General features: G+C 42.0%; 1 protein-coding gene across 1 annotated transcript in view; it reads right to left on the reverse strand.

The window, feature by feature from the left end:
* The window catches only part of KLHL1 (kelch like family member 1), a 544,736-nt gene that overhangs the window by 187,975 nt on the left and 331,792 nt on the right, over positions 1 to 24,969 (reverse strand). Inside the window, exon 5 of the mRNA XM_033949988.1 lies at positions 431 to 643. Coding sequence (XP_033805879.1) covers positions 431 to 643 — 213 coding nt within the window. The remainder of the gene's footprint in view (positions 1 to 430; positions 644 to 24,969) is intronic.

Raw genomic sequence — 24,969 nt, forward strand, 5'->3', positions numbered from 1 at the left:
ATGTATATGCTATATATCTTTGAATACAACATATTAAATATCATCAATGTACATAATGAGGTCAAGATCAAATTTTAAAAAATTATTCTTAGCTAAAGAATCAAATAAATTATGAACAAAAATGGCAGAAATGAGTCTCTGAAGAGGAAATCTCATAGATAAGTATGTGTGATCTCTCCATCAGCCATCAGTCAGTCTCAAGTCTGCCCTTGTATCTCTTACTGGTGAAGCCTATGGAGGAAAATATTATGATTCATTGAGCACCTTTTATCAAGCTGTGCTACAGGATTTTAGCATGAGCCAGCGTGGTAAACAATCCGAAGCTCATAGAATTCCCATGAGCGTCAGAGCCGGCCCGCGCTATAAATCTCTAGCGCAACTTGATAAAAAAGTGAGATTGTGTCAAAGACAATAAAAAAATATTATTTACCTGAGGAGAAAGCAGCGGTAGTCTAATGTAAGCAAGTAGCAAACTAAGGTCATTACATCTCTTTTGCATATCATATTTAACCCACATCATTAAGGCGTGGAAGATGGTTTCTTCATCAGGGACATTCACATCATCACTGGCAAGAAGTTTATGGAGTTCGTCAGTTGGTAGTAGTAGGAACTCTTGGTTTCTGATAACCTCCATGATGTTTTCCTGTGGAAAACAAACATATTGTATAACAGTATAATAATACAGCTTCTGGAATCTGATATTCAATCAAAAAAGGGCAAGAAACCTATTCCCCACTCTTCACATTTTTGAAATGTGCAAAAAGAGATCATGTCCTGGCAAGTGTGGTTATAACATATAATTTATTGAGAATTACTGAAAGATAAATCAACAAATTAGATCAAATTGCATATAATTAAGGACTTATATGATAAAACATCAGAATAATAGCAAAATAAAATATACTGGCCAGCTGATGTTAAATTATGATTGGGCCTATTTGCTACACTATACAAAACAGTTAACACAAAAATTAACTCATTAACAGCACTGTGACTTAACAATGCATGCAAATTTCCACATTAATATCTAATGTAGAATGGGGCAGGTTTTGCATCTTAATTGACGCAATGACATGTATCATAAACTAACTGTCAATGTGGAACTTTTAGTTATTAAAAGCTCGTTATGCGCCACAAAACGCTAAACGTGATAGTAAGGAATACTGGCTACGTTTAAGTCAGCAGTTACAATTCTCCTGAAGAGGCTCTATACAGTGTGAAACGGAGACACTCCATCAAGCACTTGAGCACTTTCAAGAGCACTCAAGCACTTTCAAGCCAACACTTGAGCACTTTAAGGCTTTTGTCTAATTCAACTAGAAGATTATACCATCAGCCACCTATAATTGCGGTCAAGAAAACAAAGCTAAGTGCAAAAGTTAAATTAAAAGTGCATATATATATTGTTTTAACACTGTCTGCTAATGTTAATATATTGGAAATTTGGTATTTATAAGCAAAGATATATATATATGACATATATATATATAACCACATATATATATATATGACATATATATATATGACATAAATTAATAAGGAAGGAGAATTTTAAAGGGACCAATGATAGCTTGCATTAAGGCTATATTGACAAGACTAGTTCTAAAGTCATAAATAACCATAGCCACTTGAGGTATCCCTTCTCCAACATTAAAGGATATATACTTAAATGGCTGTTGAATGATGAATTTATAACATTAATAATCACAAGGAAGAATACTCTCAAGCACAGTCCATCTACTATTTGATGAGTAGTTAGTCGGAGACTTTTATAAAGTAGGAATGTGGAACTTAAAGCCATATCAATATATCATGTTATATAGATCACTGTTTCTCAACTCAGTCCTGGAGTACCCCTTGCCAGTCAGATTTTCAGGATATCCATAATGAATATGCATGAAAGGCATTTGCATATAATGCAGGCAGTGTATGCAAATCAAGTTTATGCATATTCATTATGGATATTCTGAAAACCTGACTGGCAAAGAGGTACTCCAGGACCGAGTTGAGAAACTGTGATCTAGAGTGCAGTTAATGCATTCTAAGTGTAATACCTCAGCCTTAACTATGCTGGGAATGCCTTTGTTAATGCAGACATTTTGTAATAATCAAACCTTTAGCACACGTCAGTAATTCCAGCCAACTACTTCTTCACAGGTGTAATGTCTGCGAGTAAATGTTATGAAAAGGCTTTAAATGAATTTGCAAAGCAAAAGTATATCAATTTACTCTGAAAAAGCTACCCCCGCACACTTATACTTCTTAACATGTATTCATAGTATTTTAGGGGAAAATCATACACTCTTCCACCCAAGCATCATAGGCAAAAAACTTTCACACAAGTTTAAAGTTAGCAGGTGGGAGCAAAAAATAGCCAAAATGATTAATTGTAAAAACCACTGAACACAAACAGGCCAGGCCGACGATCGTTTGAATCTTTGTACAGTCTTAATATAATACATATGTAAGAGTGGTATTCAGTTATAGGGGCTATGTATTACAAAATGCCCTTGGAGCATGAGGGGAATAGTTTTATTTATTTCTTTCACTTATATTCTGTATATTACTATGGGGATCCCAAGAAACACACATAATTAAGAAATCATATCTACAATCACAACCAAACAAATACAGTAACAATACATGAAAGAAATATGAAAATATTCACAGTTAAAAAACAAAGATAAACCTAAAGGTAAACTGGCTGAATACAGGGTTTTTTCATCATTATAAAATTAGCAAGATGCATTTAGCTAAAGGAACTTTCTATTAGGAAATGACCACCAGGATGCCCCACTCAGAACAGTAGACTATTACATTCTAGGAGAGGAAGTCAAGAGATAGCAGAGGCAAAACCAGACACAAACTGTATATGCCATTCAGACATCTGCCAATGAGGTAGAGGGAGTAGAAGATGAAGAGGAAAGTACAACCTGCCAGGCCCTTGTTGTGGTGCCCCTGTATTATTGTTTGTGATATACATATGTACCTGTTTTGTTTCTGATGACAAGTAGAAGTGTGTTTCGTTACTACAGTATGTTTCTGCTTTCTTTTGTGTTGGTTCCCAAAAGTAGAAAAAAATTATGTATATTCAATTTAGTTATTGGAAAATGCCAATTTTTTGAATTCTTAGCTGCTATCTTTATATTTTGCACTGAAGAGGGTTTTTTTGGGCTCCCATTCAATTTTTGTAAAACTATTTCCATTTTTAGAGGCCCTTTTTCCCAGCAGTGCTAGAAAATGGCCTGCGGTAGCCCCAATGTAGGTCTTTCCCACGTGCTGAGGTCACTTTTAGTGCTGCCAGTAAAAGGCAACGTTTCTATTTTTCAGATAATGGCCACATAGTAATTTGCCCATTAGTGTATGGCTATTAGTGCATGAGCCCTAACATCATCTATTTTACAGGAGATACATGCTCATGCACTAACCCTGCTCTAATCAGTTAGCACATGGCAATGTCCACGGGCTAGCTGGTTAGCATAGCTGCAACCACTCTTCGCCACAAACACACCCCCAGCAATAAAATATACAATCTAATTATTAGCACATGGATATCATGCGCTGATTCCAAAACTACCACGGAATGCCTGAGAACACCCAGTGGTAGTGCATTTTAACCTGCGGTAAGCATGAGTTAGTGCTTACTACAGGTGGGTCCCTTAGTTTTTCATAATTAACAATGGCCAATCTGTGTTTTGTGTTTGTGATCGAAGCCATGTATTATCTGCAACTTTTTTGCTGACCTTTCTTTCTGCACATTGTCAGACAATTTAGGACTCAAGTCTTGCCCTGGCCCCACATCAGCCCCACCCACTTTAGTCTCCCCAAACAGCTAAGCCAGCAACCACCTATGGTTCAAATTAATGCATAAAGGAAAGAGGAACCTAAATTATAGCTACACAATGCAAGTTCCATATTAGGAGCTGCTGCCCAAGAAAAGGATGTACGTAGGATTTATTGTTGATGATGTATTGAAGCCCTCTGCCTACCGTGTTTCCCCGATGATAAGGCAGGGCCATCAATAAGACAGCCCCCCCTTTGTAGAAAAAATTGTAAAATAAGGCACCCCCCCGCAAATAAGCCACCCACCGATACCTGTGCTTACCCGAATCGGGTGGTACGGTGGGTGACTCCGTGTGGTCCCTCCGTCTACCGCGGGGGTCGGCAACCCGCGGCTCCAGAGCCGCATGTGGCTCTTTTCCACCTTTGCCGTGGCTCCGGTAGTGTGTCACGCAGGAATGCAACTTACAAGTCCGGCGTCGCGGCGGGAAATAGCCATGCTGAGCAGTGAGCTCAGCACGTACACAGATGAAAGCCTTGCTTGCTGATTGGTCCGGTGGCCGTGCCGCCGGACCAATCAGCAAGCAAGGCTTTCATCTGTGTAGTGCTGAGCTCACTGCTCAGCATGGCTATTTCCCGCCGCGACGCCGGACTTGTAAGTTGCATGCCTGAAAAAGAAATCATCCTGGCCGGGGTCGGTGTCATGCTCCGGAGATCTACAGCCTTCCTATCTCCCTCTCCCTTCTACCTGCTTCCGGCCACATCCCCTGCTCCGCGGCTCTCTTCGGCAACTCAGCAGCAGCGATCGACACAAGCTTCTGACGTCGGGGCCTACCCTCTGCGAGTCCCGCTTGTTTCAACTTCCTTTTTCCACAAAGGCGGGACTCGTAGAGGGAAGGCCTCGATGTCGGCAGCTTGTCTTGATCACCGCTGCTGACGAGTTGCTGAAGAGAGCCGCGGAGCAGGGGGATGTTGCCAGGTGCAGGTAGAAGGGAGAGGGCCAGATGCAGGACTCGTGGGTGAGGGAGGAGAAGAGAGAGGGGAGGGAAACAAAAGGAAATATTTCATACTGGGCTGGGCCGGAGAGGAGGGAGGGTGGAAAGACATTGAAAGGGTAAATAAGGCATCCCCCCGAAAATAAGCCCTAGAGCATATTTTGGCCTTCCAAAAAAAATAAGACAGTGTCTTACCATCGGGGAAACACAGTAGTGTGCCGTGGTAACCAAGAAAGCAAATAGAATTAGGAATTATTAGGAAAGGAATGGAGAACAAATCTGAGAATATTACAAATTTGCCTTTGTTTTGCTCTGTGGTGCAATCGCACTTTGAACATTATGGGCTCTTTTTACGAAGGAGCGCTAGCGTTTTCAGCACACACGCTAGCTGAAAAACTACCGCCTGCTCAAGAGGAGCATGCGTGCATGGCATTTTAGCACATGCTATTCCTCACGTTAAGGCCCTAATGCGCCTTCGTAAAAGGAGCTACATTTTAAAAAAGATATAGCAAATTTACATGTAGAAAAGGTATAGGAAAGGAAGACAAAAACGATAAGGGGAATGGGAAACTTCCCCATGAGGAAAGTGTAAAGAAGCTTGGAGAAGAGACAGTTGAGGGGAGATATGATAGAGGTTTATAAAATACTGAGTGGTAGATGTGAATTGTCATTTCTTTCCAAAAATATAAGGACTATGGGGCACACAAGGCAGCTACTAAGTAATAAAGTTAAAACAAATCAGAGAAAATTTTTTTTTCACTCAAGGGAGTAATTAACCTGTGGAATTTGTTGCCAGAGAATGTGGCTAAAGCAGTTGCTAAGCATTGTGCAGAAATGGTTTGAACAATTTCCTGACTGAAAAGTCCATAAGCAATTATCAAGATTGACGTGGGAAAATCAACATTGCTTATTTTTAAGATAAGCAGCAAAAAATCTCTTCTACTCTTTTGGGATCTTGTCAGGTGCTTGGACCTGGCTTGGTCACTGTAGGAAACAGAATACTGGTCTTGATGGATTTTCGGTCTGTCTCAGTATGACAATGATATGGTCTTATTTTCTTATTTTAAGGGAGGGTGATTGGGTTTGGCTTGGATGGGGGCTGTTGGGTGTATCTGGAAGGATCCAACATCAGGGATGGGGATGTGATATTAGGGGAGGGGGAAATCAAGAGTTCATGCAGTATACCAGCCCAGCACTTGACATTTGACACCTGCATTAGATTCTGCCTGAAACACAACTGCACTTCCTGTCACAATGCCTCCTCTTGAGGTGACAGTAAGCACAGCTATACTATCGGCAGTCATGGCAGCTAGTGTGTGGGTATTGACCTATGTGCTAGTTGTCAAAGCCAGACATACTTTTGGCTTAGGGTTTTCAGATTTTCTCTTTTAAAAAAGAGGATACTTGATCCTGCCCTGTTCCTCCCCGGCCCCATTCCACCCCCAGCCCCGCCATAATCCACTCCAGCCCCGCCCCCACACAAACCTCGTGTTTCCTTCCCCAAGTTCTGGGCCATATCTAGAAGGCCTCCGCACATGTGTGGACATCGATGCGATGACATCATGCTCATGCATGCATGCATTTGATGTCATTATGTCCACATGCGCACAGGCCCTAAATCACACTCCCTACATAAGCAAATCCAAACAAAGAAAAGTAGGGAAAAAGATGCCTCCACTTGGGATGTAATGATTATTCAACTGTTTATGGTTCCATGTAATGCAACACACTTTTCTCCCTGTAAAACCACCTAACACAGCTAGAGTTTCAACACCACAGGAGTGTAGTCACTGTAAGTGATATATAAGAAGCATAGCACTCAATCAATAGCCAGTTCAGACAGTTTATCTCGGGTGATTGAAAAGATTAGAGCGGGACAGTAAAAAGTTCAGTGTCCTAACTTGCTTCTACTACATTTCCCATTCCCTGAAAGTTATTTTTGATATATTCACCACCAACCCTGTATCTTCCAACCAACTCTTAATCTTCCTAAACATAAATTAAAACTCTCTACATCCAATTTTCTGTCCCCTTTCAATGGTAACAACAACTGGGCAATTCTATTAATTGGGGAGAGCAGTTATACATGTCTTGTGTGCATAAGTGGCTCCTTGGTTAGCACTTACATGTGAGTAAAGTGCCTTAGCACATTACTGTAAGGTGAGGCATGCACATTGGCATACTATGGAAGGGGTATGGGCGTGTATCCAATTTATGCACATAACATAGAACAATATTAGTTATGGGCCTGATTCTGTTTATATGAGGGGGTGCTGAAAAGTTCTCAGTCCAACCAACCAACTTCCTACATTCTGAGTGTTATTTTGCCGCTGTAGCTGAAGAGTGTTCTCTTATTTCGTTACCTGCCAATTTGCAGAAACAAAATTCTATGCTTTGACATTGTTTCAGATCATTGATTGAACTATATCCAAATCATTCTCTTCTTGGCTGAGCTGAGAACTTTTCAGCACCCCTTTGTAGCGCCTATAAATCAGTGCCAATCATAACTGTGCTTTCTATAAAGGCACGTACCATATATAGAATCACTTTAAGCAACCATATGCAGCATAACATTTAAGTGCACTCATTTAGTCCAATGAAAACCAGGCCTAAATACATGTGCCTAAACTGTGTGCAGATCGGCCAAATTCAATAATACTATATATAACTTTAGGAACACCTATGATCTGCCCATACTCCTCTTCTGGCCACACCCCCTTGAGATTTACACACTAGAACTGACATCATTTTATTGGTTGCACCAAGTTGTGCACGTAACATAATTAGTTCCAATGAACATTAATTATGAGGTATTACTTCCCAATTATTGGCACCAGTTGGTCTTGATAAACATGTTGTGCATGGAAACTGGCTGTGCATACCAATTTGCACTCACAACGTATAGCGCTATATACTAAATTTGGGGGTATGTGCATAACATACAACAAAGGCGCACCTATCTATGCCTGCCAATTATATAATTGGGCTCAGCACATAAGATCAAGGTGCCTAACTTGAGGTGCCAAGTTATTGAATTCCCCTCTAACTATTTATCATCTGCATAAATATAAATAATTATATCACATTTCCTAAACATACTCTCTAAATCAGTGGTTCCCAACCCTGTCCTGGAGGACCACCATGCCAGTCGGGTTTTCAGGCTAGCCCTAATGAATATGTATGAGAGAGATTTGCATATAATGGAAGTGACAGGCATGCAAATCTGCTCCATGCATATGTATTAGGGCTAGCCTGAAAACCCAATTGGCCTGGTTGTCCTCCAGGAGAGAGTTGGGGACCACTGCTCTAAATGTCTTAAAATAAATAATAAGAACTAGAGAGGAAAGTGGCAAACTTTGAGGCATCTTTCCCAGTTCAAAAAATATGTATCAGACTGATTAACTCAATATTTAACTTGAACATTTATCCTTCTCAAGAAGGAAGATAGCTATGCCAATGCAGTTCCACCACTCCCTAACTTTTAGCATCTCTCTAATATAGCCATTTCTACTTAACTGACCACTGTGGATAAATCTAGAGACATAAGTAATATCGGATTACCTATTTTCACATTTTGAACTTCTTATGTTTGCATACTAGAAATGCTAATACATTTAAAGAAAAAAAAAAACATTTCAAGAAATCTTTCATTGACTCTAATTGCCACTATTTTTGACAGAAATTGAAATGAGTACCAATTAGCACGATTTTGTATGACAATATGAAATTGAACCTACCATAAATTTAAAACATAAAAAATCTGTCAAGCACAGTTTTCCAGCATTAAACTGTCATAAAGTACAGCTCTGAGACTTATGGAATAATTATAAATTGTCAGCATATAGAGACTGCAAGCATATAATGAAACTAATTTTAAATATTGCCAGTCTACAAGGATTTCAGTTCATGGTATTTTATTGTTGCTTTAATTAAACAGATTGTAAATTCCAAAAGAAAGCCTTACAAGATCCCAGAAGTATCCCTTAAAACATGGATCATCTAATAGCTTATTCACAAATTTGTAACACCTTGTTTTATTTATGTAAGAATCAAGGTTTTGAAAGACATTCAAATGAAAAGCATGAGGCATAGCATAAACCCAAATGAAAAAAATGAGTGAAAACATCAAAGTAAAATTCACAAAAAGTGAAAAAAAACACCAAACCATTCAAGATTGTGCTAGAATGCAACATAGGACACTATAGTTAATTATAAGTGGACGACAGCATCAAGGAATCATATTCATGATCCTTTGATAATGTGGTATATTTCATCCAGTGAATGAGATGTGGAAAGGCAAGCTATACTAGTGAAGAAATCCAGGAACTAACGATGGAATAAAAAAGCAGATCCATTAATACTCCACAAAGGCTAACTGAGAAGAAATATTTTTTCTAGAAAGATTATTTTATCAATGATATTTGATATTGCTTCACAAACTTTGGCTGTATAGGAAGCCAAAATGCAAACAGTGCAAAAAGCAGTTATTGGTGAAGCATTTCTAGGTCACCCAGTTTCAAGCCATGGAATGTATTAGCTGTTTTATTTCTCTAAATATGAATTTTGCTATTCCTTTTCACAGATGAAAGCGGTTCAGATGGAACTGATTCTATATAATATAAAATCAGTGAGACATACAGACCGTGTTAGAAACATGATGGCAGATAAAGGCCTAGTGGCCCATCCAGTCTGCCCTTCCCCACCATCCATTACCTTCTCTTCTCCCTAAGAGATTCCACATGCCTGTCCCATGCTATCTTGAATTCAGATACAGTCTTTGTCTCCACCACCTCCACGGGAGCCCATTCCATACATCTACCACCCTTTCTGTAAAGAAGTATTTTCTTATATTACTTCTGAGCCTATCACCTAACTTCATCCTATGCCCTATCCTTCTGGAATTTTCCTTCATTTGAAAAGGACTCACCTCCTGTACATTAACACCTTGGAGATATGTAAATGTATCTATCATAGCTCCTCTCTCCCTTCTTTCTTCTACAGTATACATATTAATTTCTCTAAGTCTGTCCCGATACAATTTATAAAAAAGGCCACTAACCAACTTTGTAGCAGCCCTCTGGACCAACTCCATGCTATTGATATCTTTTTAACATAGTAACATAGTTGATGACGGCAGATAAAACCTGAATGGTCCATCCAGTCTGCCCAACCTGATTCAATTAAAATTTTTTTAATTTTTTTCTTCTTAGCTATTTCTGGGCAAGAATCCAACGCTCTACCAGGTACTGTGCTTGGGTTCCAACTGCTGAAATCTCCGTCAAAACCTACTCCAGCCCAACTACACCCTCCCAGCCATTGAAGCTCTCTTCAGCCCATCCTCCCCCAGACACAGACCATGCAAGTCTGCCCAGTACTGGCCTTAGTTCAATATTTAATATTATTTTCTGATTCTAGATCTGTGTTCATTCCAAGCTTCTTTGAACTCAGTCACTATTTTCCTCTCCACCACCTCTCTCGGGAGCGCATTCCAGGCATCCACCACCCTCTCCGCAAAGTAGAACTTCCTAACATTGCTCTTGAATCTACCACCCCTCAACCTCAAATTATGTCCTCTAGTTTTACCATTTTCCTTTCTCTGGAAAAGATTTTGTTCTACGTTAATATTCTTCAAGTATTTGAACGTCTGAATCATATCTCCCCTGTCCCTCCTTTCCTCTAGAGCAGGGGTTTCCAATGTCGGTCCTCGAGGGCCGCAATCCAGTCGGGTTTTCAGGATTTCCCCAATGAATATGCATTGAAAGCAGTGCATGCAAATAGATCTCATGCATATTCATTGGGGAAATCCTAAAAACCCGACTGGACTGCGGCCCTCGAGGACCGACATTGGACACCCCTGCTCTAGAGTATACATATTCAGGGCTTCCAGTCTCTCCTCATACGTCTTCTGTCGCAAGCCTCCTATCATTTTTGTCACCCTCCTCTGGACCGCTTCAAGTCTTTTTACATCCTTCGCCAGATACAGTTTCCAAAACTGAACACAATACTCCAAGTGGGGCTTCTTCCTTCTACTGGCTACGCCTCTCTTTATACAGCCCAGCATCCTTCTGGCAGCAGCCACCACCTTGTCACACTGTTTTTTCACCTTTAGATCTTCGGACACTATCACCCCAAGGTCTCTCTCCCTGTCTGTGTATATCAGCTTCTCACCTCCCAGAATATATGGTTCCTTCTGATTATTAATCCCCAAATGCATTACTCTGCATTTCTTTGCATTGAATTTTAGTTGCCAGGCATTAGACCATTCCTCTAACTTTTGCAGATCTTTTTTCATATTTTCCACTCCCTCTTCGGTGTCTACTCTGTTACAAATCTTGGTATCATCTGCAAAAAGGCACACTTTTCCTTCTAACCCTTCAGCAATGTCACTCACAAATATATTGAACAGGATCGGCCCCAGCACCGAACCCTGAGGGACTCCACTACTCACCTTTCCTTCCTCCGAATGACTTCCATTAACTACCACCCTCTCGCGTCTGTCCGACAGCTAGTTTCTAACCCAGTTCACCACTTTGGGTCCTAAATTCAGCCCTTCAGATTTGTTCAACAGCCTCCTATGAGGAACCATATCAAAGGCTTTGCTGAAATCTAAGTAAATTACATCTAGCATATGTCTTCGATCCAGCTCTCTGGTCATCCAATCAAAAAATTTAATCAAGTTCGTTTGGCAAATTCAAATTCGTTTGGCAAATTCAAATTTAGCAAATTCGATTTAAGAACATAAGAAATGCCACTGTGTGTCAGACCAGTGGTCCATCCTGCCCAGCAGTCCGCTCACGCGGTGGCCCTCAGGTCAAAGACCAGTGATCTAAATGAGTCCAGCCTCATGTTGCCTCGGATCCTGTAACCCATTAGATTCAAGGAAGTACACTATCCTTTCTTTCAGCAACACTTCCATTATTTTTCCAACAACTGAAGTGAGGCTCACCGGCCTGTAGTTTTCCGCTTCATCCCTGTGACCACTTTTGTGAATAGGGACCACATCCGCTCTCCTCCAATCCCCGGGAACCACTTTTGTCTCCAGAGATTTGTTGAATAAGTCTTTAATAGGACCCGCCAGAACTTTTCTGAGCTCCCTCAGTATCCTGGGATGGATCCCGTCTGGTCCCATCGCTTTGTCCACCTTCAGTTTGTCAAGTTACTCATAAACACTCTCCTCCGTGAACGGCGCAGAATCTACTCCATTTTCTCGTGTAACTTTGCCAGACAATCTTGGTACTTCTTTATGGCTGATTTGGAGGAGGATTTGATTTATCAGATGCCAGGTTATAAAAATGTGAAAATTTGGAGGAGGTTCCTTGACGATATTTTCTGTATATGGACTTCAATGGAAGAAGACTTGATTCAGTTTATTGAAGCGTTGAACGTCCTGGATATTAACATCAAATTTACAGCTACCATAAAACATCAAGAGATTTCGTTTCTGGACATTTTAATAAAGAAGGAAGCCACTCATCTATATATAGAAAAGAAACAGATCGTAACAGCCTCTTACGCTTTCATAGTTTCCATCCTAATAATCTAAAGAAAAGCTTGCCGATTAGTCAATTCCTGAGATTGAGAAGAATCTGTCATTCTTTAGATGATTTCCGGGTGCAAGCAAGAACTATGAAAGTGAGATTTTATCAACGTGGGTATCCCTATGCCACTGTTCAACATGCATATAAAAGAGCAAAGCATGCGCATAGAGAGTGGCTGTTACATGACACCAACAAAGAAGACAATCCTTCGGACATGGTGGCCTTTGTGCAGGAGTTCTCTACCCTAGCCCATCGGGTCTCCCAAATTGTTAAAAAACATTGGCATATTCCCAGGTTGGCGATTTCTACTTTGGACGATCATCCAATCTGCTCTTATAGGAGAAGAAGAAATCTGGGTGAATATCTAAATCACAATAAATTCCAGGAGAGAGTTCGGTTCCAAAGTGGGAGTCACCTTCCGTGTGGCCAATGTCAATGGTGTAGTTTTACTATACCTGGGGAAGTTTGGACCCATCCTAGTACAGGGGAAATATTTAAGATTAAGCATAACACGACATGTAATTCTGACAACGTTATTTACGTAATCCAATGCCCCTGTCCAAAGCTGTATGTGGGCAGAACCACTCGCCCCATACGGGTCCATCTCACGGAGCATAAATCTAGAGTTCACACTCACAATGAGTTGTCCCCGCTTGTCCGTCATTGGATAAGCTGTAGTCATACCTTAAAGGATCTTAAGTGGCGAGTTTAGACCGCATTACAGTAGGGTGGGAGGGAGGGAACACTGCCCGGAGGCTTAATCGGTGTGAACTCCGGTGGATGTTCATATTAGATACCATGTCGCCTATGGGGCTTAATGAGTCATCGGATTGGTTAGCGCAATCGGACCTTTAAATGAATGTTGGTCTTTGTAAGTTTTTCTGTAGGCTAGAATGAATGAGGTTCCCCCCTTCCGGATATGACGTCTTTCAGGGTGGGGATTTAAATTCCAGAGTCTGAATGCCGCGGCTTGTCCTTTGATAAGTTGTGCGGCGGTATGTTATGTATGTTCACAACAATAGGTAAGCGTTATCGTTTAAACAGTGGGAGGGTTTAGCTTTCCGCAGTTAAATAAGTACAATGTTAAAATTTATAGTGCTAATTATGCTGTTTCTTGGATTTCAGCTTTCCCCATGTCGCCTTGGCAAAGAATTCGAAACGCGTTGGCGTTCAGGGGAATGTCTTTCAAGGCTGAAAGCTAAGTATCCAGAATGAATAACTGTATGAAACAATAAGACTTTACACTAGAAATGACTACAAGCGATAGTAACTATTGATAAAAAGTATAAAAGAAAAAAAAGCAGAAAAAGTAGAATTAATATGGAGGAGGAGGTACCGTGGGGCAAATGAAGAGTATTTCCTTTCAAACATATCTGTTTGTTAGGCTGTCTGATACCCCTTTCGGACCTCATTAAGAACTCATCTATTGGGTGAATTCTTCACTGGACTCTGTGAATATATTTTTTGCATTGCCTCAGTGGTCATATACAGATGCAAAAGCAGGACACTACGGAAACAAGACAGAAAGAAGATTGACTCATTTGAGCGTTGGTGCTGGAGAAGGATTTTAGGCATGCTGTGGACCACCAGAAGAACTAACAGATCAGTTCTGGAAGAGATCAAACTGGCTATGTCACTCGAAGTCCAAATGATAAAGTTACGACTGTCTTATTGTGGTCACACCATCAGAAGAGAGAGATCACTGGAGAAGGACATCATATTTGGGAAGATCGAAGGAACCAGACGAAGAGGGCGACATGCAATCAGATGGCTGAACACGTTGAAAACAAACATGGGGATGATGTTCTGGCGGCCCTTTCCGGACTAGCATAAAACCGATTTCTTTTTAGATCCGCAATTCATCAAGTCGCTAGGACTCGAGCATGAGTCGATGGCACCTAACAACAACTGATGATAAACTGAATCCAATAAGAATGTCTGGGGATAGTTACTAAGCTGCAAAGTTTCCCTTTTCCCACAATTTAGTTTACTGAAGGAATTACCTACAGTAACATGTATCACGGGATTGGTAACTTCCACAGTAAACAAATAATACAACTTGTATAAACCTCACACTCTGCATTATTCTGTTCCTCTATAAATTATTCAGAGTGTCTTCATCTAACTGAGAGCACAGCATTGTAGTAACAAATAAATAATAAATAATAAACTATGATAAATAGCTGAAGTTTTTATTATATTTATTTATTTACTTATATACCACTTATATCCCACATGGATTACATTCAGGTACTTTATCATATTTCCCTATCTGTCCCAGTGGGTTCAAACTCTATCTAGTGTACCTGGAGCAATGAGGGGATTAAGTGACTTCCCAAGGTCACAAGGAGCAGTGAGGGATATGAACCCACAGCCTCAGGGTGCTGAGGCTGTAGCTCTAACCCCTGCGCCACTTACTAGACCAATTTCTATATATGTCACCTAAAAAATTTGCACTAAGTACTATAAACCACCTCCAGAGTTAGGTTCATTTAATAGAATATGAATAGCGCCTATCTAAGCAACTAACATTTAGGCATTGCCATTTATGCTAAAGAAAACAAGCCTAAATGCCTGCACCTAAATTGTGCACAGATCGAGCATATTCTATAATGTGTGCCTAACCTGTAGGATGACCATGATCTGTCCATACCCCTCGCCTGGCTATGCCCCCGTTTGTGATCCACACTTTATAGAATATGCTTAGAAAGTTGTATGCATAAATTCTAATTAGGGTCAATAAGGGCTAATAATTTGTTAATTGGCAATTATCATTGCTAATTGGTTTGTTGATCAATTAAGTTGCGCATACAAATCAACAGTGTGCACAGGTTTGCATGTGAGACTTTGATTGCAGTATGTAGAATCTGGGGGACTGTACGTTAATTTCAAAAATTAGTACACAGTAAATGCAAGGTCTGTGTAATAAATGCAGGGACTTTGCCCAACATCTTCCTTGCATTTAACACACAGAGTAAGTGCTTACTAGACAGAAGTGTAAGAGAGTTGGGATGCTCCCACAAGATCAGGCACTGCATGTAAAGTGGTACAGGTACAATGAAAAAGAAAAAAAAAACTGTCATGGCAGCATACACCTCTCCCCTTCATCTTCCTCAATCTATTCTCTCCCCAAGTAAAAACTCCTTTCCTCCTGAACTACCTTCCCCTGGACTTCTTTTCTTGATCTGATCCTCCAAAATCACAAATCTGCCCCTGAATATATAATCCTGGCTCCTGGGCATAGGCATCTCATCTCATGGGCCATCTCTCCTCCAACCTTACTGACATCCCTGTGACTTACTTGGAGGTCACCATCAGTGACTCTAGTGGGCCCAGGTGGAAGCAGTCCTTCTCCACTCCAGCCTGGGACTGCATCATGATCTAAAATGGTGCCAATGATCTCTAGAGGTAGTCTCACAATACCACCACTAGGGGATACCTTTCCAAATAAGGAAATTTGGAAGGATGTCTACTAGTGTTAGTAGCATGATACTACCACTAAGGGTTATCAGTGACAATTTGGATTCCATTTTACTCTTGAGTGGGAACATAAAGGGATTGCTTTTGCTCAGGTCATCTAAAATTACTAATGAAGACCCCAGGTAACTTCTGGGGGTTTAGGAAGGTGAAGGGAAGGTTGTACTGAAGTTGTACTATGGGGGCAACTGTTTATGCCCAATGAGTGGGGTTATAAATTTGTGGATAGGTCGTCAACTTTGACAGGGGGATCAGATAAGAGGGAGAGATCTGTTGGAGATGAAGTTATGAATTTGGGTGGTTGGATTGGGGAGAAGGTCTGGGAGAGGTGGCATGTTGGGTTGAGATAGAGTTATTATTTGGTGAGGATTGGATTGGAAGGGGTTTAGGGAAGAAGGATTTATGATATTGAGGGAGCTGAATTTGGGAGAAGGGGTCCAGTGAGGGAGGGATTAGACATGGACATGTGAGGGGGAATCTGACAATGAGGGTGGGAATGTCATATAGAGCTTATAACAGCAATGGACTGCTGGCAGAGCAGCTGCACTTAATATAGCACCTCCTCCTGAGGTGGCTCTAAGTACAAACATGCCATAGGAGTGCGTGATACATAACTGTATACAAACTATCATAGCCATCTGGCCCATCTGTCACACCTAGTTCTCATCCTAACTGGTATTAAGCAGCTAGAGCAGGTTTTTGTACCACATTGCCTACAGTGTGCTAAAACCCATGCTGACTGCTTGGCACAGCTTAGTAAAAGAGCCTCATTATGCATTAAATAGTATTACACCACCTCAAATGCTAATAATAGTGGGCTCAATCAGATAAAACCTTTAAACCATGCACATAATTGATTAACCAATAGGAGTACTGTAGTACCTAAATTTCTGAACAGTGCAACCTACTTTTTATTTATTTAATACATTTATATCCCACATATCCAATAATATATGCGGGATACAAAACTGTATACACAGATTAATAAACAAACATAGCACAGGTTTCTTAAACTAAAACACCCTAAAATCATAGCATACAATAAAAGAAACTAAAACTAGTATTCCAAAATCTTAAGTGGACAATCGACCATTTTCCAAAAGCTTCTTGAAAATAACGAGCCTTCAATATCTTATGAAAAGACAAACCTTGAAATCTGACAAATAGTATCTGGCACAGAGTTCCACATTCGTGGTCCTGCTACACTACATACTTTTGAATGTACTATATTGTAGATTTGGGAACAGACCTCAGGGAAGGGATTCCCAACAGGTATTGCGACTTGGACCGAAGAGACCGAGAAGGCATGTATGGGGCTATTAAAGTACCAATTACCTTTGGTAACACTTCCTGAGTGGCCTTAAACACTAGCACCAGGATCTTGAACTGAATTCTCCAAGATTCCGGAAGCCAATGTAGTTTTGCCAATAACGGAGTTACATGGTCATAACGAGAAGTACCTCCAATTACTCTCGTTACTGCATCCTGTGGAACTTGCAATGTTCTTAAAGCTAGTTCATATTCTTAGAGTATTTTTTGTTGTACTTTTCAAGGTTCCAGTGTATCAATAAGGCATGTCTGTTCTTTTGCTTCCTATTACGAAATGAATAGACTGATTTGCCTTATATTAATAGTTAATATTCACAGACTTGTTTCTGGTCTCATTTATAAAACTATACTTGTATTTCATGATATACGAAGCCATATACCATTTTTGTGCCAGATAGGATGTATTATAATTCAACTGCATATCTAACCATTTGGCTCTGGCTGCCTAAGGCAAATAATAACCCATATGGTGCTCCATTCCCAACTGTCAATGAGTTTGCACTACACTAACAGAAAAACAATATTAAAACAAAAGATCCTTTCTAAACAGCAATAATGTGAAAAGTGGGAGTAGCATAAGAATGTAAGACAAGCTATGCTGAATTGGCCCAAGGTTTTCAAAATCCTGTCCCTAACACTAGCCTGTCCATGTCAAATGATGTAGAAAAAAAAAGTAGGTCCACTTCTCATATAAGAGGTAAGCGATAGCTTTCCTAAGTTTACTTGGCTAATCATTATTATCGACTTTTCCTCTAGGAATTCATACATACTTTTTTCAAACCCTCCTATTTTAAGCACCTAGACCTTCTGGCAACAGCTTAATTATGAGTTGCATGAAAATATACCATTCTCCAAATTGTTTTCAAATCTGATGGTTGTTAGTAGAGAATGACAGGGTGACAAAATCCATCACTGTTCCCGTCCCCGCGGAAAACAATCCCATGTCATTCTTTAGTTTCTATCTCAACCTCAGTCCTTCTACACCAGCATTTTTCAATGCAAGGCTTGAGGGTCAGTGGTTGTGCCCATTCATACTCTGATTCTTCCCTCTCTCCCTAAAGAATGATATGGAGATGATTTCCTGCTGTTACCCGCAGAGATGGGGACGGTGATGAATTTTGTCACTATGTCATTCTCTAGTTAGTTTCATGGAGTTTCCTCTTGTTTTAATGTCATTTAAATGTTAAATCACCACCCCTATATTAAACAAAAGATCATAAGATGTGCCATACCGAGTCAAATAACAAAGAGAGAAGATCTCTGCGGGAGTGAAGAATCTAGATCAAACACAGAAAAAGAAAAAAATGATGGCAGATAAAGAACTTATGGTCATCCGCAGGGCAAGATTAATTATTTGAGGGCCCCTAAGCACACAAGTATACTGGGGCCTACCCGGCCCTGCCCTGCCCTGCCCCCTGCCCGTCCACACCCTGCCCATACCCCGTCCCAATTTATCTGTTTTCTTATTCACTTCTATTTATTTTTTTAAAATTCAAAACAAATAAAGATTAGCATACCAGTGCACAGTTTTTCTTCTATGCAACCCCCAAACATCTATGAACAAATCCCCCTTCCTTCCCTTCTCTTCTACTTATCCAGGACTTTAACTCTAAACTCTTTCCATACATATATACAAATATATTGTAAAGCAGTAATACTATCCGAAATATGTCTATATTAATAACCAAGTTTACAATGCCTCTCAACTGCCTTACTCTATGTCAACCAACTGTAGCCTATATGTATGTATAAACAACCAAATCTGTAACTCCTCTAGTACGTTCCACTCCATGTATGTTAACTTGTAACAAAACAACAAGGCAAGCAGTCCACCAAAGAATCCAACATGAAACAAAAGAAGATTGGCAGAAAATAAGGAGATTCAAATTAGGGGCTCCTTTTACAAAGCCCCGCTAGCGGTTTTATCGCATGCAGCGGATTAGCGTGCGCTATAGCGCATGCTAGCTGGAAATCTACCGCCTGCTCAAAAGGAGGTGGTAGTGGCTAGCGCAGCTTTGTAAAAGGAGCCCTAGGTTTATTAAAGATGCTCCCAAGAACCATGCCCGATGCATTTCACCAAACAAGGCTAGTCAACGCTAACAGAAAACCATGTCTTTCATACACACAGAACACAGATACACCCTCACCCAGTATGGAATAAGTAATCACAAACTAAAAATAGAAATATGTTGATAAAGGTTAAACTGAACCGCCAAGAAGCCAAACTGCATACAGTGAAACACTACAGAAACAATGACACATAGCCCCCTAATACTCTGCAAAATATAAATAAAGCAGATGTAAATTTGAAAATACTGACAATCGCCACTTTACAAATTAACAAATAGAAATAAAACAAAAATTGAAAATAAGAATATACTATTTTATTGGACTAATCCATTTTTCAATTAACTATCATAGCCTCCTTCTTCAGGTCAATATAGTATACTGCTGTTACATTATACTCTCCTGACCTAAGAAACGGGGTTTTGGTCTCTAAAAGTTAGTAAAAAATGTATTAAGATTAGTCCAATAAAAAGATTACCTTATTTTCTGCTTATAAAAGTTTTTTCAACACAACTACTATTTTATTCTAAAGCAACAAAAAAATATTTTTTCTACCTTTTGTCATTTCTGCTTTTGTCTACCTTTTGTCTTCACTCTCTTCTTTCTAGCCAGCATTTGTCTTCTCTGTCTTTCATGCATCATCAGCCCCTTCCATCCACTTTCTGCCCTCTCTCTCTGCCCCTTCCATCCAGTTGCCCTCTCCCCATTCCATATGGCATCTTCCCTCTTTCTATGCTCCTTCCATAAACTGTCTATCCTGTGCCCCTTCTCTCCTTTGTATATGATTGATTTCAGCTCTGCCACATCTCCTTTTTTCTCTCTGTCACCACCTCATCCCCTATGCTCTGGCATCTCTCTCTTCTCCTTTCTTTCTTTCCTTCCCACCCTACGGTCTGGTATCTTCCCTTCCCTGATTCTCTGGTATCTCTCCTCTTCTTTCCTTTTCTTCCATCGCTCCATGCTCTGACATCTCCTCCTTCCTTTCCTCCTTCCCACCTTCCCCCCTTGGTCTGGCATACTTTCCTCCTTCCCTCCATGCCCTGGCATCTCTTCCTCCCTCCCTTCCCGCCAAGCCTTGGCATCTCCTTTCATTCCCTCCCTTATCTTCCTTCTCCCTCTCTTTCTCCCTCCAGTTGGGTGCAGCAAGTCTCTCCCCCTCTGCTCCCTTTCCTCTTTCTGTCACCCAAGGCCTGGTGTCATGAAGTTCTTCGGGCAGCAGCAGCATTCACAATTCGCTGCTGTTGCCGGGCTTCGGGCCTTCTTCTCTGTTCGGTACAGCCTTCGTGGAAACAGAAAGTAGGCAGGACCCGGCAGAGAGGAAGGCCTGAAGCCGGCAACAGTAGCGAATAGTAAATGCTGTTGCTAGTCGAAGAAGTTCATGACGCCAGGCCGAGCACCCGGGGCAGACCGCTACTCTACTCCCGACCCTCCTATCTCTCTCTCCCTCCCATCGCGAGACTCTAAACAACACTCTAAACATCACTGCAGCACTCTAAGCAGGCTGCTTTGCGGCTTTCTTCTGTCAGTAATTCCCTCTGGCGTGTCACTGATGATGTCATTAGTGATGCGCCAGACGGAATCACCGGCAGGAGAAAGCTGCGAAGCAGCCTGCTTAGAGTGCTGCAGTGCCGTTTAGAGTCTCGCGATGGGAGGGAGGGATAGGAGGGTTGGGTCAGATCAGGTGGGGGTGGGAGGTGGGGGGAGGACCCGGGACGATGATGACTTGTATAAACCTCATACTCTGCATTATTCTGTTCCTCTATAAATCATTCAGAGTGTCTTCATCTAACTGAGAGCACAGCATTGTAGTAACAAATAAATAATAAACTTTGATAAATAGCTGAAGATTTTATTATATTTATTTATTTATTTATATACCACTTATATCCTAAGTGGATTACATTCAGGTACTTTATCATATTTCCCTGCTGCTGCTGCCGCCGGTGAATCTAACAAGGGTGAGGCCCTGACTTTTTGGACCCTACTGGGCCTACTGGGCCTAACCTTTAATCCAGCCCTGGTCATCCAGTCTGCCAAACCATATAAACTACCAAGCTATACAATCTCTTTCTCTTCTTTAGAGATCCTCTGGGCTTCCCATGCTTTCTTTAGTTTAGATTCAATCCTTGATTTTACCACCATTTTTATAAAGAAACAATTCCTTAAATTACTCCTGAATTTATTCCCCTTCACCTACATCCTTCAGCCCCTCATTTCAGAGTCTCCTTTCAGTTGACTAGGGTATGAGATGTATAAATGATTCACATTATTGCTTTATAATGGCACTTTCGATTATCAGCGTCAATTAAGCCAATTAAAAAATTGTTAGGCATCTAGATCTGTAGTAGAGAATGACACGGGGAAAAAATCTGTCCCCGTCACCGCCCCGTCACCGGCCCACCATCCTCTGCACCGCCCCGTCACCGCCGATCCCTTCACCGCCCCGTCACCGTCACCGCCATCCCTTTCACCGCCCCGTCACCGCCACTGCCATCCCATTCACCGCCCCGTCACCGTCCCCGCTGCATCCATATAAGCCTTTTTCCTTTCACTCCCTCCTTCCAATTTGAGCCGGGAACACTAGCGATCGCACGGTCCCCGCGGCCACTACCTGCCTGCCCGGTCGATCCTGGTGTTTGGCCGGCTCTCTCCCTTCTCCTCACCTTGGTTTGTGGGTTTTCTTTTTCGGCAACCTGAGCGCTTTCCCAGGGAGCCGCACACGCGCGGCTGCTCAGTGTTCGATCTTCTGCTCTGCTGCAACTTCCTGTTTCTGGTTGCGTCAGAGCAGAAGATCGAGGCTGAGCAGCGGCGGGTGTGCGCGGCTCTCTGGTAGCGTGCGGGTCGCCGAGGAGGAGGATCTGCGGACTGGGGTGAGGAGAGGGGAGAGAGCTGGCTGGACACTGGAATCGATTGGGCGGGCGGGTGTGAGCTGCGGGGACCGCGCGATCCTTCATGCCTCACTGCGGGGGACAAGACCATTCACCGCCCCGCGGGCGGTGAATGGCCTTGTCCCCGTCGCCGCAGCGACTGCTAGTTTTCTTCCCCGTTTTCGGCGGGTGACCCGCGGCTAAAATGCGGTGGCCGCGGGTAAACCGCCACCGTGTCATTCTCTAATCTGTAGGCACCACTATCTAGGTGTCTACTGGTAGTTGTCTTTTATAGAATCAGGGTCTTGGTGCATGCTAATTGTCAGTGTGCACTAAGGGCCAGATTCTACAAATGGTGCTGTTATTAGGCGGTGTCACCAAACATGGCATTATTCGAAAGTCAATCACACAACAGCACAATTTGCAGAATCGTGTCTATGGAAACTTTGGTGCCAGAATTGTAGGCCAGGATTTTAAAGGCCTACATTTCCAGTACATACCTTTCATGAGAATCGCATCTAAGGAGGCATCTAAGGGCGACTAAGGCCACTTCTAGTGTTTACCAAGACCGTAGTGTGTTGCTAGAGGATGTGATAAAAGTGGCTAATGTAGCTGGTTTTAAAAAGGGGTTGGACATGTTCCTGGAGGAAAAGTCCATAAACTGCTGTTGAGACACACATGGGAGAAGCCACTGCTTGCCTTGGATCAGTGGCATGGAATGCTGCTACTATTTGGGTTTTTGCCAGGTACTTGTGACTTGGATTGAAAGGTCACTTGGACACACAATGTCAGAGGCGTGAAGAAAGTACAAGTTTTATTCACAGCATGCATGCTGGACCCCTGAGCTCCAAGATGGCTCAGAAGTGCCGAAACCAGGAAGTTAGAGATATTTATTCATTTTTCTGGCTATACAACTGAATTCTAGAAAAAGCTTTTCACGTGTTACTTTTCTTAACACTCATTGGTTCTAAGCTCACACTAGCAGGTCACTAGCAGGACACTTATCTAACTCTTGCAGTTAAATGTACAGAAGGGCAGGGTACATCATGGCTCAAACTCTTATCTATTCAGCTTACAATGTGGTAAGGTAGGGACATACATTTTAGGCAGATGAAGTCAATAGATTATACACTGTTTTCAGCTATGTAGGCCAGAGCAATATTTTAAACAACAGTTAATCATTTCATGACCCTACAGGATTGGCCTCTGTGAAGATAGGATGCTGGGCTAAATGGACCATTGGTCTAATCCAGTAAAGCTATTGTTATGTTCTTATAGTGGCCTTAGCCACTGTAAGGTGTTGCCTTAGAAAGGAGAACAGCACCGTTTTTTTTTAAACAGCATTTTAACTAGTTTTTTAATTGGCGCAATTACTGAGCTGATTGAACCAATTAAAACAATTAAATTATGCAGTGTTAGGATGCTTAACGTCACCTAACATCATGAACACCATCGAACCCTGATTGCCCCGCATCTACAGAGCTGGGACTGTGGCAGGTGGGAGTTGCCCTTCCCCAGAGGCAAAGCACTGGGCTGTATGGGAGGCATGATGCTGCTTTGAATGGGAGTTCTGCTGCAGCCTGGCCCAGACGCAGTGTTTGAGTCACTGCAGCAAGCTCTTCCACAGTTTGCCCTGCACGGATGAGTGCTGGGCTATTATCCCCCACATGTGTGTCATGCCACCATGGGAAAGATTGGCCAGGCCTGAGCTGAGATTTGGCAGGCAGGGTCCACCTAGACCCACCTACTCTCCTCCCCACTTCCAACCACCATCTTCCCTCTCTCTCTCCTCCCCACTTTCATCTAGCATCTTTCCTGTCTCTCCTCCCCACTTCCATCCAGCATCTGCATTTCCCTCTCTCTCTCCGCCCCCACTTCCATCCAGTGTCTGTTCCTCTCTCTTTCTCTTCCCCACTTCCATCCAGTGTCTGTTCCTCTCTCTTTCTCCTCCCCACTACCATCCTGCATCTGTTCCCCTCCCCACTTTTATCCAGTGCCTCTCTTTCCATCCACCCCATCCATCTATCAGCAAATGCCCCTTTTCTATCTCTCTCTTGTTCTGCAGTCAAATTTCTCTCACCCTTCCTCCCTCTCTCTAGAGTCAGATCTGTCTGTCTTTCTCTCCCTGGTTGGGTCCCTCTCTATCCTTTTCTGTTTGGGTCGCTTATTCTCCCTCCCTCCCTCTCTTCCCATGGGTCTCTATCTCTATCTCTCTATCTCTCTATCTCTCTATCTCTCTATCTCTCTATCTCTCTATCTCTCTATCTCTCTATCTCTCTATCTCTCTATATTTCCCTCTCTTCCTCCATGGATATCTCTCCTTCCTTCCTTCCTCCCTCCCACCTTCTCTCTCCCATGGCCCAATCCCTCTCTCTCCTCCTCCTCTCCCTCATGGCCTTCTCCCACACTCCTATCTTCTTTGCCAGCAATGCTTTGCCTTATATGCTAGCACTACTGGCTGGCTGGTACGAGTTTCCTCTCTATGGCAGTCCCAGCTTAATGGAAACAGGAAGTTGAAATAGCTGAGACTGCCATAGAGAGAAGACTTGAACTGGCCAGTCAGCCAGCCAGTAGTGTTAGCATGTAAGGCAAAGCACTGCTGAAAGGGAAGGTAGGAGTGTGTGTGGGGGGGGGGGGGGGGGGGGGAGGGGAGAGAGAAGTAGGAGAGAGAGACTGATTACGGGAATACCATGAGAATGATTCCTGGTCCTGTGGCACTACTGAGGAATGGCCCATCGTTCCCACAATATTCCTGTGGAATTTTCTGAGGGCATTCCTGCTACCATGGTAATTACCACAATAGCAGTTCCCGCATCACTCTCTACTCTATAGGCAAGCCTGGACTCCCACTCCAAGATTCTCGCACCCTTAAGAACCCCTATCTAATCTAATCTTTGGTTTATATACCAGGTCATC

This window comes from Geotrypetes seraphini, chromosome 6, assembly GCF_902459505.1.
Source record: "Geotrypetes seraphini chromosome 6, aGeoSer1.1, whole genome shotgun sequence".
Lineage (NCBI taxonomy): Eukaryota > Metazoa > Chordata > Amphibia > Gymnophiona > Dermophiidae > Geotrypetes > Geotrypetes seraphini.